Source organism: Leptopilina heterotoma, unplaced genomic scaffold, assembly GCF_015476425.1.
Source record: "Leptopilina heterotoma isolate Lh14 unplaced genomic scaffold, ASM1547642v1 Lhet_206, whole genome shotgun sequence".
Classification (NCBI taxonomy): Eukaryota; Metazoa; Arthropoda; class Insecta; order Hymenoptera; family Figitidae; genus Leptopilina; species Leptopilina heterotoma.
This window is the reverse complement of record NW_025110922.1, coordinates 1,863,167-1,878,973: the sequence shown is the minus strand read 5'-3', so window position 1 is coordinate 1,878,973 and position 15,807 is coordinate 1,863,167. Positions and strand designations below refer to the sequence as shown.

Here is a 15,807-nt window from a genome sequence, read left to right as displayed (position 1 = left end):
TGACGTGTTTTTCGTCCTCTTTTATCTTGAAGAGTCTCCGTACTCACGGCTCCCAATACGTCTGCTGATAGCAGTTTGTGCCACGGTCCATGACTCTGCTAAACCACTATTAACATTCCAAGCGCGGTTTCTATCTTCTTCCACTTTTTTTCCTTTACTTTTTCTTTCAAAATTATTCAATCACACTATCGTCAAATTTGCAAATAACTCTCAGAATTCATCCTCTATTTAACCGTCTGTCGCTGTATAATTTTTACATCTGTATACATATACTTTATGAGGAAAGTTTGCTTCTCGATAAAAAATTTGTTTTAAGGGTTCGAGCTGAGAGAAGTCTTTGGTTGGCAACATTTTTAAGATAGTTTCTTGTTCGCTTTTTTTTCAATAGGTTTCTCTTGGAATTTCGGTTACATTTTTAGAAAAGTTAAGAAAGTTTGAATTCCATAGAACATTGAAGGAAAGTTTCACTTCCTATTTCACTTCTTTTTCTATTAATTGAGACAATTAAAATTTTTCCTATTGTAGTGAAATTTGTATCCAAGTGAATGCTTCCCTTGAAGAATTGAAATTTAATACTTCAGTTGAAATTTAAAATTAAAAATACTCTATTAGATTAAAATTTAATACTTAAATTTAAGAACCTTTGGCCTTTGAAGAATTTCCTTTTTTAGTACATAGTTGGAAATTACTTAAGTTAAGAAATTCATAAGTTGAGAATTAAAATTCAATAATTAAATTTATAAAAATTAAAATTTAAAGATTAGCGTAAATAGTTCATCGCTGAGGTGGATATATCTTACCTCCATTTCGTCCGCCTGTTTTGAAACCATGTTTTCACTTGGGCATCCGTCATTTTTAAAGATTTTGCGAGTGCAGCTCTTTCGGCTGAGGCCAAATATTTTTGCTTGTGAAAGCGTTTCTCCAACTCGGCGATTTGTAACCTGGTGAAACTTGTTCTTGGCTTCTTCCGTTTGGGCGGCGTCCTGTTCTGATAAGGATGACCAATTCGCCTTGGAAACGCTCCAGCCACTGCAGAACAAGAAAAAATCATTTTAAATCAATGTTTTACATTTTTCGGGAAGAAAAAAATATAAGAGAAAGAGAGAAATAGAGAGAGTTTAAAAGAATGAAGTCTTTATCTATTTTAAGCTTTTAATTTAATCAAACAATTCAATTGTTTGTTTCTGATTTTTTAGTTGAAGTAAACATAATTAAAGGTATGTTTCAGGGTTGCTACGCAACCTGGAAACCTGGAAAACCTGGAAATGTCAGGGAATTTTGATCGAACTTCTGGAAAATTGTTGTTTTCTAAAGTTATTGTGTTTATTCTTGAAATTTAATTTCACTTAAATATTTCAAAATTAATTCAATTTTAAAAGAATTGCGTTTACAATTTTCAAAAGTAGTAAAATTCTTCTCAGAAATTCAATTATTTTCAAAAATTTTTTTAAATTATCTTTATAAACAATAAAATTCTCCTCTGAAATTCAATTATTTTTAGGAAATTCAATAAAAAATTTTTGCAAAATTAAATTATTTTCATAAATAACAATATTTATCACAAGAATTCAATTACTTTCAAGAATTACAACGAAAATTTTGTCAAGAATTCAATTATCTTTATAAATAATAAAATTCTTTCCAGAAATTTAATTATTTTTGAGAATTTTAATAACATTATTTACAAGTATTCAATTATTTTCACACATAATAAAATTCTTTGTAGGAAGTAAATTATTTTACAAAATTTGACTAAAATTCAATTATTTTTACAGATAATAAAATTCTTTACAAGGATTCAATTATTTTCATAATAAATAAAATTCTTATTTTCAAAAACTTTTCTCAGTTCAATGATTTTTAATATCTACTATAACTATAACTATCTTCAATTAGTTGAAAAAATTGTAATAAAATTCTACGCAAACATTTAATTATTTTCATAAATAATAAAAATTTCACAGGAATTCAATTATTTATAAATTATTTTCATATATTATCCAATTATTTTCATAAATAATAACATTTTTTACAGGGATTCAATTATATTTCCATAAATAAAAAAACTCAATGCTGAATTTCAATTATTTTTAATACAAATTTAATGGAATTCCTAGAAAAAAGTTATTATCATTAAAAATTTTATTAAAATTTATCAAAGAAATTTATTTATTTTAATAAGCTTTGCTACAATTTATTTATTAGAATTTAAGTATTATTTTCAATACGTTTTTTATTACATTTCTTTAAAGAATAAAATTATTTTCAGAAAATTTTCATGAAATTCTTTGCGTAACAATTCAATTTTTTTAAAAATAATTTTAATAAAATTCTTTGCAGAAATCCATAAATGTTTAATAATTTACAAAAATTCTCGTCAAAATTTCAATTATCTTTATAAATAATAAAATTTTTCTCCAAAATTCAATTATTTTCAAAACTTTTAATAAAATTTTTAACAGAATTTCAATTGTTTTTAATATAGTTTTTATCAAATTTGTCGAAAAATGCAATTATTCTTAAAAACTTTATTAAAATTTGTCAAGAGAATTCAATTATTTAAAAATTTGTTGATAAAATTCTTGATGAAAATTTAATTTTAAGAAACATTCAATTTTCTTAATAAAATTTTTATTTTTATATAGTTAAATAATTTAATTCTCGTAGAATTTTCTAATAAATATTTATTTAAAAATGAATTTCAAATTAAAATCTTTGAAAATTTGAACTTTTCATACTTTTAATTAAGAATTTTATAAAATTAATTGTTCTCAATAAGTTTAATGAAATTTTTTCAATTATTTGCAGTTTTTAATTTCCAATATATTTAATTGAAGAATGTCAGAATAATCGAAATTTCGTAAAATTAAATTGTAAACAAAAGAATTTGAAAATTCATAAAGAACTTTTTCAAGAATTATTAAAAAAAAAATTGACTAAAAGAAGAATTTTAGTTGAAAATTCTAAAAATGAATAATCGTAATGATAAAAATAATTTTTTGAAGAAGTTACAGTAACAATTAAAGTAGCAAGTTTGAATTATTATATATGTTATTGAATTTCAAATTTATTTAATTATTTAAAGTGCTTATTTAAAATAAATAAAAAAAAGTGTATATAGTAAATTTTACTATTCAAGCAGTAAAGCCTGCGAAGTATTTAAGAAAATTTAATTTAAAGAAAAGTAAAAATTACTTTAGGAATAGTTAAAATTGACAAACTTGTTAAAAAATTCCTAACAGTTTAGATTTTTCTAATAGTAAAAGTTACTTTATTTGTTTTTTCCATGTAAAATTGTATAATTGAATAAAGTTCACTATGAAGTTCTTCACTTCTGGAGTTATTAGGAGTAAAGTTTATTTGACATTAAATTTAGTCAAGGAGTAAATAGAAATTTATTTACTCTCGGGAGTAAACTTTTAACTCTCTTAATTTTACTTCCTACTCTTCAACTCCAAAATGGTGTGACTTTTATACAATCCTGCGAGAAATTAAAATTTAACTCCCTTTTTTACGTTGAAGAAAATTTTTTTCATTTATATATTTATTTAAAATTTAAAAAGCATTTTTTTATTTGCAATAAAAGTTGCAACTTTATCAAAAATGCAAAAAATAGTGGCTCTATATCATATATACTATTTTACTGCAATCGATAGTTGCAATGTATATAAAATTATACTTTAAAGAAATTTTGCAACTGTTTCCATTTTTTTCTAATTTTTGATTTTTATCTTAAAAGAAAAGACTTTGTTATTACTCCTATATATTTTTCTGAAAAAAAGTTTTTTCTAAATTGAAGTTTCGCACTTTAGTGTGGAAATTATGGTAAACAAATAAAATGGAGATAGGTACATATACACAAATTGCAAAGTAAGGTTAAACGAAATATTCCAATAGTGCTAAAAAGTAGTTATTAACCTGTTTTTTCTCATGATAAAAATCTGTAAACTTTTTTTTTATCTATTAGATTTATTCAAATGGAATGAAATAGTTATTTTGCAGTATGGATTTTTTTTCCTGTAATTTAAAATACTTTAAGGTTGCAATAATATTTTGAAAACAGGAATATTTCAGAAATATTGTTTTTAGGATTAGATTAAGAAAAGATTTTAAATTAGCACAAGCCAGATTCGCATTTATAGTAGTCAATTTGCTATTCAGTTCTGGATTGCGGTTGGAAATAGACAAAATGCAATTTAATGAACTTGGTGGGTTTTGATATAGTTGGTTTTGAATGAAAATGTCGGGGGAAGATTTCAGCGGAAGAAAATTTGACAGGTAACTGAACGAGTTTTGCATTCAAACTCGAGTAAAATGTTTAAGTATTAAGGCTCACCGAGCGAATATTGTTCATTACATTCGTCTCTCTTGGCCATAATCCATGTTTTACCTCATCCCTTTGCTCATTTAACCCCTTTACCCTTTCCTCTTTTACCCCCTTTTTCTAAAAGAGCTTCACTTTAACTATACGTGAGTCTGCTCTCTCTCTTTTTGTCTTATCTTCATTGCCTCTATCTCTTTCTCTCTCTCTCTTCATTCAACCCTTTTAGACAACGAAGCTTTTGCATCACTCTCTCTTATTAGGACGATAATCGTGTACCAGCTATTACATCCGTTAAATTATCATGCTCATGATGCCATTTTGTCGGGCCCTCTCTCTTCCTCTTGTAATTCACTCGTAATGACTTTTGTATATAGAATCTGCAGTATATTATACGTGTACATAAACACTCGATGGAATAAAAGTATGGGTTTAAACGAAAGGTTTAACGAAAGTTAGATTAAAAATTTTTTTTATTTATTTTTTTTTGCTCTTTTATTTTTATTTACTTTTTTTGTGTTATTTATTATTTGTATAGCATTTGCTTATATTTTCATTGCAATTAGGTATTCTTTGTTGTTTTTTAGTACATTCTCTGGGAATATTTTTAAACGGAAAGGACGAAGATAGTAACTTTTACTATACTAGTAATAAAATCTAAAATTTTTGGAACTTCTGCGCATTTCTGCTTTGCAACTTTTACTATTTTTCGAGATTTTCATGTAATAATAGTTTACATTTAAAAAATAAGGTTTTAATAAAAAAATGTTCATGTACATTTTTGTAAAAATGATAGTAAAATTTTCGAAGAGAATAAAATATTCGATCGTATAGAAAAATTTTCTTCAAAAATAGTAAAAACTAATAGAAATGCGCAGAAGTTTTAGACAATTTAGATTTTTTTTTGCTAAATAGTAAAAGTTACTCAATATTATTTTCCGTGTAAAATTATTTTTTATTTACACTCAAACCTGGATAAGAGGGGGAAAAATGTACCCTTAGCTTCTTTCCTTGACAGTCCCGATAATATTAACATTTTTTTCTAAACTTTTTTTATGATTTAATAAAGAATACACTATAGGAAATTTTTTTTTAAGCAGAGTGCTTGAGATAACAAGTTGACTAAGAATCCAATTTTGATCAAGGGGAGGGAATTCAAGATCAGTTGTCAGAGCAAGTAAATGTCATTCAAATTGTACAAAGTGGTTTTGGGTTTTGTATTAGGATCGTTATCTCATTGCGTCGGTAAAACGTCACTGCAAAGTGGCAGATTCACCGTATTTGCGGTTTAACATTTACCTTGACACAACCTCAAAACCTAAACACTAGGTGTTTCACTATCAGGAATCATCATAGGTACCTAGTGATTTATTCTAATGAATAATACATTTTCACAATAATCTGTTTACGTAAGTTTTTGCCATTTCTTCGCGATGAGTCTCGTTATACCACTAAATTTTATATACAAATTGTATATTCATTGTAAATTAAATAAATTTTTAATAATAAGAAAGAAACGAATTTTTTTTATAAAAAAGAAATATTTATTAAATAATTAAATTAACTATATAAATCTCCGTTAGTTTCTGTTTTTCTTCTTTAAAAAATGTTTGACAAATCGAAAATATGCAGGTATTTTTTCAAGATTTATAATAAAATAATATTACAAATTAGAAAATTTAAAAAAATTCTGAAACAAATAAAAAATATACCCATTTTGTTTGTTATATGTTTTTTTCTATAACAAATTTCGTTTGACTGATCTAAATTATTATGCAAATTATTCTCCTTTTTATTTATAAAAAATACTAGAAAATTGTTAATTTTAAAGAAAATTTTGATTAAGAAGTAGGAAATATACCCATTTCATGAATAATTTTTATTTCTCAAGAACAATATTGTTTACAAACTAATTTTTTTCTTTTGCAAAGAAAAACATTAGATATTACCGCTTCTTAATATTTTTGTAGAAAATTCTCAATTTTTATAAGGAAATAATTTGCATCAATTCTATTTCTTAATTTCAATTGTTTTAATAAAATTCAAAGTTTTTTAAAAATAAAGGAAAAAAAATGTTTATAAATTATATTTGTCAATTAGAAAATTTAATTGAAAATGAAACTGAAAATTTTTGAATTTTTAGAAAATAAAGTAAAAAATTTGATTGAAAAAAATGTTCTGTTAAATTCGTTTACAAATATCTTTAATTGTAAAATTATTCGAAAACTTTAATTTCTTTTTTAAATATTTAAAATATTTAATTATTATTTTTTTTCCATCAATTCCATAGGATTTAAGATTTTCAAAAATTTCAAATTCAAACCTTTTTGAAATTAATCAACTTTAAAAATATTTTGTTATAAAACATAAAGATAACGATTACTCTGAGTCGAAGACTCGGAGTGATCGATTTCTTTATGTTTTATGATAATAATTAAAGAGGATCGAGTACTAAATTCATTATTATTTATATTATATAAGAATATTTACTGTAACTTCTAAAAAATTATTTAAATTATATTCTATATTATTATCTAAAATTTAAGCTGAAATTCATTTTCAAATCAATTTTTATTAGAAAATTCTACGAGAATTCAATTATTTAAATACAAAAGTAAATTATTTATTGAATAATTGAATGTTTCTTAAAATGTAATTCTTATGAAGAATTTTATTAAACAATTTTTAAATAATTCAATTCTTTTGACGAATTTTAATAAAAATTTTTTAGAATAGTTTTTCAAGGAATTTAATTAAAATTGTATTAAAAATAATTGAAATTCTGCGATGAGCTTTATTATTTCTGAGAATAATTGAATTATTGAGAAGAAACTTATAAAAAATTTGTAAATATTTGAATTCCTGTGAAATTTTTATTATTTATGAAAATAATTAAATGTTTGTGTACAATTTTATTGAAATTGTTTTTAAATAATTGAATTCTTTTGGGTAATTTTATTAAAATAGTAGATATTAAAAATCATTGAAATGTCGAAAATTTTTGAAAATAATTGAAATTTTGACAAGAATTTTATTAAAATTTTTGAAAATAATTGAATTTTAAAAAGGATTTTTTTATTTATAAAGATAATAATTGGGATTTTGTCGAGATTTTCTTGTAATTTTTTAACGTACCTAATTGAATTTTGTGATAAAAATTTTATTACTTTTAAAAATAATTGAATTTCTTCAAAATTTAATTTTTTGAGTTTTTTTTTAACTAAAATTCTTCTATAAATCCATTATTTTTAGAATTTAATTAAATATATATATATTGACAAATTTAACTAATTTTAGAAGATTTTAAATTATTAAAATTTTTCAAAAATCTTAGTTCATTAAAATGTCTAATTAAATTCATTCAAAATTGAAATTTTATTAAATTTTTAAATTGAAACCGTTTGAAGTTCATTTACTTATATGAAAATTGTAAACGCAACTCTTTTGAAATTGAATTAATTTTAAAATATTCAAGTAAAATTATTCATTAAATAATTTATTTATTTTATGATATAGTGGTTGAAGATTTAAGTTATTTAAAAAGAAATTTTTGTCAGAAATTGAAGGTTTTGTATTAGAATTTGTGGTAATTTTATAGTTTATGAGTCAAACAAAAAAGGCACAAAAATTCAGAATTTTCTTATGAATTCTAAAAATTTAATTTTTTTCAGTTCCTTTTATAAAAATTCCTGATTATATTGAAAATAATTTCAAATAAACAAGTAATTAAAATTAATATAAGTCGATAAAGAGAAACAGTTACTTTTTTAATATATATAAAATGATAAGAGGAAACAATATTATCATTTTACTATATAGAATTTTAATTTTGAATAAAAAATTTAATTCTTTGAAATATACTTGGTAGAGAATAGTTTGTATTTTGGTAAAAAAGTATATTATTTACTTGAAAGGTTATACAGTTAGTAGAAAATACCCTCAATATAGAATTATAATTCGAGTGATGTTATATACACTTTCAAGAAGCAATAGAAGTTTGTATTCATATGCTATTAAAGAACTATATAGAACGCTCGTAAAAGCAAAATGGCGTTCGTTGCCGCAAAATGGCTGATATAAATAATGAGCGAAAAGCCAAGAAAAGCGTCATAGCTTCGTATAGTCGAGACATTAAATTTTTGTGCTGATCGAGTTTCCTCGCCAATTCATAAAAATTTAAATATAATTTGCCAAATCAAAATCCACCTTTATTTATAGGCAGATCGAAATAAGCTTTCTCTGGAAATCCCCTTGAGGTTTTCAATTTGTTTCTCTCAAAATTGTAGTGAAACAACTTTTTTTGTTTCGAACTTTAGAAGCTCTTTTAAAGTCTTTTCTCTTTTTTTCAGTATATATTTTCTATTCTTTTTCTATTCTCTTTTTTAAAAAGAAAGAGAGTTACACTGTGTTTTTATACTAAAAAGTATTTTAAAAAACGTCTGAAGTGAAATTAGCAGAAATATTTTCCATAATTTTCAAAATTGGTTTATTAAGATGGTGCAAAATTTTTAGACTTGGTCGAAAGGAAATTCCTTTAGTATGCAGAGGCATATTTAAAATTTTGAAGTTGTAGAAATTCAAAACTATGCTAAAAATTGTCATTGTAAATTTCTTATAAAATATTGAAGAAGTGTATTGAAGAAACAAAGTTGACGTTCTTGGTGTCACCTAGTCTAGAAATGTATATACAGTAGGCATAATAATTATCAGCTTTCATCATCTTTGACCCACTGAGCTTGAAACATAACCATGGTCTCGGCTTTAGTTTCTGTTATTGTTAGTCAAGTTAGAATCATCTGCGATGATGCAACTGTGCAACCGAGCTGTGACAGCATTAGAGAAAGTCATTATTTCATGTTGAGCGTTTCGTCCAGTAATGGAGTTTGTGGCCTTCAAAGTAAATTGTTTTCTGTCAGGATTCCATGACCAACCAAAGAGAGGAGAGAATCATGCCCTTTTTCTGCTCCGAGAGTGAATTAAATCTCATCTTTTGTATATATAAAATACTGCGCCGAGACTTTATGTAGAACGAGATAAAATCTTATTTAAACATTTTTTTTGTAATCTTTAATACAATTTGGTTTTTTTGCGAAAAATATAATGTTTTGGGAAATATCAATTTTTACGGGGGTAAAAGAGTAAATTTTGCTATTAAATAGTAAAATTTACTCTCTTCTATGTAAGTCACACTCTTTTGGAGTTGAAACTAAAGAATTCTATATTGAGAGTTAAAATTTTACTCTTTTTTTTTACAGTATATAAAAGTTTTTATTCTATTTGAAAATGATTGCACATATATAATTCTCTGATACGTAATTGCTAATTACTGTGTGTCAGTTTCAATCAGTTGAAAGATAGTTTTATTTTAAAAACCCTTTAACACAATAAAGATATATTTAGCGCTTTAACTTGTCAGCTGGAGTAATGCTTCGATTTTATCTGCTCGACAATTGCGTGCGTCAGTTAAGAACCGCATAGTTGACTACAGGTTTATTGAAACCAGCACAGTAGACAATTTGTGACTTAAACGCGTTGGTTAACCAGTTTAGAGAAGCAATTATTATTATAAACTAACTTTACTATCTTCTATATACACCTATAAAAACTAGATTATATACGAACTTCTTTCACTTATTACACCTTAATTAGTTTTGCTTGTAATATATTTTCAGAAAATCATTAAGATTGTCAAGTTTTATTAAAATGCGGTGACATATTATTTTATATCAGAATAAGACGAAATCGATATTTGCAAAATGTTAGAACGTTTTCTAATTGAATTAGTTAGGAAATAATTATTAGAACACTGCAATTTTCGAGTCGTTAAAATTTTGTCTAGAATTAAAAGTTTTGCTTTTAGTTTATGAAAAAAAAGTTGTGAAAAATTATATTTGATTTCAAGATTTTTTTGAAAGCACACTAGTTTTACTAGATTCTGTTTTAATATAATTAAATGAGACTTTTATCATTTCTGAACAGATTTATACATAGAGATAATAATTTTATTGCATACATATAAAATTATTACATCAGGTTAATTTTAAATTGATTAATAATGATGCAAATTTTTTTTTTTCTTTAACAATGAACAAGTTTTTTCTTTTTTTATGTTGAAATAAATAAATGGTAATATATATCTATTGTAATAAAAGAAAAATACAAAATGGTAATTGGAGACATCAATTCTTCAAATAATATTACTATGGATTTATGCAGAATCATTTAGAAATCCGCCCCCTCGTTAAAATGGCAGCAGTTAATAGAAGCAGACAGTTAAGTAACTCTAAACGGATTCGTAGAAAACATATTTTGCTCTATAAAATTACCCTGAGCACCGCGCCCCTTCTGAGTCCGCCATCTTCTAAGTTGCTTCCAGAGAGCGTGGAGAGACCGTGCACAGGTTATTCGCGTTTCTCGAGGTGCACTCCCTTTCTCTATCGCTCTCCCTCCCCCATCCCCCTTAAACCTCCCCCATGACCTTTCTCATACTTAAATCGTTTCCCTTTCTCCTTTGCCATTGCCCTCCCTCTAACTCTACTTTTCTCTTTTCTCTGTGATAATATAATTATTACTGACTACTTCCCTTGCTCGTGCCACTTCTTTTTCAATCTATACATATATGTATATAAGTGTATATATTAATACTCTTTACTATGAAACATTATACACGTGTCATATTGATAAGTTACACCTCCTCAACAAATTAACATCACATTCAAATGTAGATTCTAGTTAGATTTTAATTGCTTATACTTTGAACTTCTTTTTCATTCAAACTTTGGGATTTTTAATTATGAAATATTGGGTTTCACATATACTGTAGAAAAAGAGAAGTAACTCGCGAGGAAAACTCATCCCTTTTAGAGCAGATTTTTAATTACAGAATCTTTACTCCCAACTCCAATTACTATTTACTCTCTAAATTTTTTAAACAGAACCGAAAAATTTGGGAATTAAGGCAACCAGGGTTGCCACGCTATTGCTATTTTCGAAATTCCCTAACTTTTCCAGATTAAAAAACAGAATTTTTCCAGGTTTATAAAACGAAAATTATTCGAAAACATCAATAACTTCATTTTTAAATAAATATTTAATCATTCATATTTTTATAGAAATTAAGATATTCAAAAATTTGAAATTCAATAACATAAGAATATTATTATAAAACTTGCTACTTTGTTACTGTAACTTCTTCAAAAATTATTTTCATCAAATTAACGATTATTCATTTCTAGAATTTTCAACTAAAATTCTTCTTTAAGTCAATTTTTTTTTAATAATTCTTGAAAAAGATCTTGGTGAATTTTCAAATTCTTTTGTTTACAATTTAATTTTACAAAATTTCGATTATTTCTGACATTTTTCAATTAAATATATTAAAAAGTTGAAACTTCAAATATAATTCAAAAAAATTCCATTAAACTTATTGAGAAAAATTAATTCTATAGAATTGTTAATTAAAAGTATGAAAAGTTCAAATTTTCAAAGATTTTAATTTTAAATTCATTTTTTAAATCAATATTTATTAGAAAATTCTACGAGAATTCAATTATTTTACTATGAAACTAAATATTTTTATAAAAAATTGAATGTTTCTTAAAATTATATTTTCAATTTTCATAAAGAATTTTATCAATAACAAATTTTTAAATAATTGAATTCTCTTGACAAACTTTAATAAAATTTTTAAGAATTGCATTTTTCGAGAAATTTGATGAAAATTAGATTAAAAATAATTGAAATTTTGACAAGAATTTTATTAATTAAAAATAATTGAAATTTGGAGAAAAATTTTATTATTTATAAAGATAATTGAAATTTTGATGAGAGTTTTTGTAAATTTTTAAACATAATTGGATTTCTGCAAAGAATTTTATTAAAATTATTTTTAAAAAAATTGAATTGTTACGCAAAGAATTTCATTAAAATTTTCTGAAAATAATTTTATTCTTTAAAGTATTTTAATTAAAAATGTATTGAAAATAATACTTAAATTCGAATAAATAAATTGTAGCAAAGGTTATTAAAATAAATAAATTTCTTTGATAAATTTTAATAAAATTTTTAATGATAATAACTTTTTTTGAGCAATTCCATTAAATTTGTATTAAAAATAATTGAAATTCAGCATTGAGTTTTATTATTTGTGAAAATAATCGAATCCCTGTAAAAATGTTATTATTAACTGAATTCTTGTAAAATTTTTATTATTTATGAAAATAATTAAATGTTTGCGTAGAATTTTATTAAATTTTTTTTTATCTTATTAAATTCTTTTAGGAATTTTTATTTAAGTAGTAGATATTAAAAATCATTGAATTGAGAAAAGTTTTTGAAAATATGTATTTTATTTAATATTATGAAAATAATTGAATGCTTGTAAAGAATTTTATTATGTGTAAAAATAATTGAATTTTAGTCAAATTTTTAAAAATAATTTACTTCCAACGAAGTATTTTATTAATTATGAAAACAATTAAATGCTTGTAAAGAATTTTATTATGTGTGAAAGTAATTGAATACTTGTAAATAATGTTATTAAAATTCTTAAAAATAATTAAATTTCTGGAAAGAATTTTATTATTTATAAAGATAATTGAATTCTTGACAAAATTTTCGTTGTAATTCTTGAAAGTAATTGAATTCTTGTGATAAATATTGTTATTTATGAAAATAATTTAATTTTGCAAAAATTTTGTTGAAAATCCTAAAAATAATTGAATTTTAGAGGAGAACTTTATTATTTATAAAGATAATTGAAATTTTGAAGAAAATGTAAAAAAATTTTTGAACATAATTAAATTTCTGAGAAGAATTTTACTACTTTTAAAAATAATTGAAATTCTGCAATCATTTGTAATTGCTACAAAATTCAATTTCTTCTAGTGTTTTTTACTAAAATTCTTCTATAAATCCAATATTTTTAATAATCAATTAAATATATATTAAAAAATGTAAGTAGTTTCCAAAGAATTTTAGTTAAAAAAAATTTTTTTTAAGTTTTTTCATATTTTTAATTAAATTTATTTAATATTGGAATTTTACAAAATTTTTAATGAAAATCTTTTGAAGTTCATCTACTTTTGAAAATTGTAAACTCCATTCTTTTAAAATTGAATTAATTTTGAAATATTTATGTGACATTATAGATTTAAAGAATAAACACAATAACTTTAGAAAACAACAATTTTCCAGGATTTCGATCAAAATTCCCTGACTTTTCCAGGTTTTTTCAAGGTTTATAAAATTCCCTGACATTTCTAGGTTTTCCAGGTTTCCAGGTTGCGTACTAACCCTGAGCAACATATCCGGAGTTAGGAGTAAAAAATCTAGGCTTAGTGGGAGTCAAACTAGAGTGGAGCGAAACCGCGTTAATTATCAACTCTCTAGTGAGTTTAAAAAAGGGAGTTAAGTTTTAACACCAACTGAAATTTAATAAAAGTCGCACACTTTTGGAGTTGTTTCGAGTCTACCAGGGTAGGAATTTCTGACAATTTTTTATATAAATTTTTGTAAATTTGATATAGCCAAAAATTAGTAAAATGCACGCTGTAAATAATTTAGGGAGTAAATTACATCGGATGTAAGGAGTTTATATGATTTTTAATTTTAAATACATACTTTATTTAGAGTTCAAAATCTACTCCAAAAGGGAGTTAATCCAGAGTAAAACAAACGAGTTTATCATTTACTATGCTTTTTACAATTACAATTAGTTATTAAATTAAATGTAATTATTACATTTAAGTGAAAGAGCTAATGTAGAGGAGTAAAATTTTACTCTTTTTGCTTCAACTCCAAAAGTGTGCGACTTTTATAGACTTCTGTCTGGAGTTATATAATCCAACTCCTTTTTCTTACAATATACATAATTAGAAACAAAAATTAACAAATTTTGATTATTATAAATAATTTCCATGCGATTGGGCATTTTTTTAGCTATAGTTATGAATAATTTCCATGATTGAAAATACACTTTTTTTCATGTTTTTGTATATATAGTTTTCTAAACTTTGCAGACTTAAGATGACAAATTTAGAAAAAATTGCTTAAGGATAGTCGTTTGTTAAAAAGTTTTTTTTTCTCATGCCGACTTACGACCGCGAGTTGAACGCGATCGAGAAAGAAAAAATATGAGACACGAGAACAGCTATCATTTCTCAAACTCCATAACTCGATATAAACCACCCTTCGAGTCAAGACGATCTTTCTCCTATCCCCCTATCAGTGGTGGAATGGCGCGCGGTAGCTTACATTATCGATATTACGAGGCGTCGATAAAAAAATCGCATAAAATTAAACAAACCCTATACGTGCTACACGGGATAAAAACCATTGGCGTAACCACCTTCTTTTTCTGCTTTAACAATTTCTCAATAACTTTTATCGAAATTCGCATTTATCTGTTTACCTGGCAAATTTTTTCCAAACATTTTCTAATTTCGTAATTTTTACAACTAAAATAATAACAAATACAATAATAATAACGATAATAACAATATTAACAATAAGAATAAAAATAGAGAGAAATTAAATTAAAATAATAATAATAATAAAAATAGTAATAGGAATAATATTAATTACTATTATATAATAATTGTCATAGTTATTATATTATTCGTAATTGCGATTTTTGTTATTATGATTATAGAAATTAATTCAGAAGACTATAAATACTTGAAAATTTTTTTTATTAAATTTGATAGAGGAAAAAATGTCCAATATCTGTAAACAGAAATATAGTTATGATATTTAATTGCATTTCCTTGATCTAAATATCACATTGAGTGACAATTAACATAATCTGTAAAAATTTAAATTATCTAAATCGCTAGTCGTAAAACTGAAGAGCGGAAGATTGCATCATTAATATTATTACGGTTTTTAAAATATCGACAAACAGATGAAAAAGTAAAATAGTTAACCAGTTTTTTTTGTTTAATTTATTTCATTACAAAAAATTAGTTTTAGTTTTATTATAGGATTTAGCTTTCGAAATTATAGATATTTATACTATTATTAGGAATTATTGTTGTAACTATAACAATAAGACTGTCAGGATGTCAGGAAAAATGAAGTAACAAAATGTATTTTTCTTATCAGTAGATAAAAATTAATTTATAAAAGTGAAGGGAACACTAATATATGATTATTTGATATGAGAAAATTTATAAGTAAACGCACATATATGCAATTTAGTACTACTGAGAATTAAATTAAGCAACTTCTTGCGTAATAATATTTGCATGATTTCTATACAGTTACAAGAATGTGCGTAAAATATAGATAAATGATGTAAAAACCACAGAAATGTTGTTATACCAACTAATTTTGCGCACCTTCCTTATTCTCTCATCGTTTGCACATTATATTCTTCTATGTGCAGTGACTGCGCGCACCATGGTGCTGGGTAAATTTCTAATTGGCTAATTATTTTCTTCTAATTATAACCCGATCTTTAGTTAATTGAAATATAATTACTTGAT

The 15,807-nt window shown here is 24.0% G+C and overlaps 1 protein-coding gene and 1 long non-coding RNA gene across 3 annotated transcripts in view; one reads left to right on the top strand and one right to left on the bottom strand.

The window, feature by feature from the left end:
• LOC122501207 overlaps nucleotides 1-15,807 on the top strand; it is a 161,423-nt gene that overhangs the window by 71,438 nt on the left and 74,178 nt on the right. The gene's annotated exons all lie outside the window — the stretch shown is intronic.
• Nucleotides 1-15,807, bottom strand: part of LOC122501206 (homeobox protein MSX-1) — a 65,723-nt gene that overhangs the window by 16,027 nt on the left and 33,889 nt on the right. Inside the window, exon 2 of the mRNA XM_043610508.1 lies at nucleotides 801-1,029. Within this exon, the coding sequence (XP_043466443.1) occupies nucleotides 801-1,029 (229 nt within the window). The remainder of the gene's footprint in view (nucleotides 1-800; nucleotides 1,030-15,807) is intronic.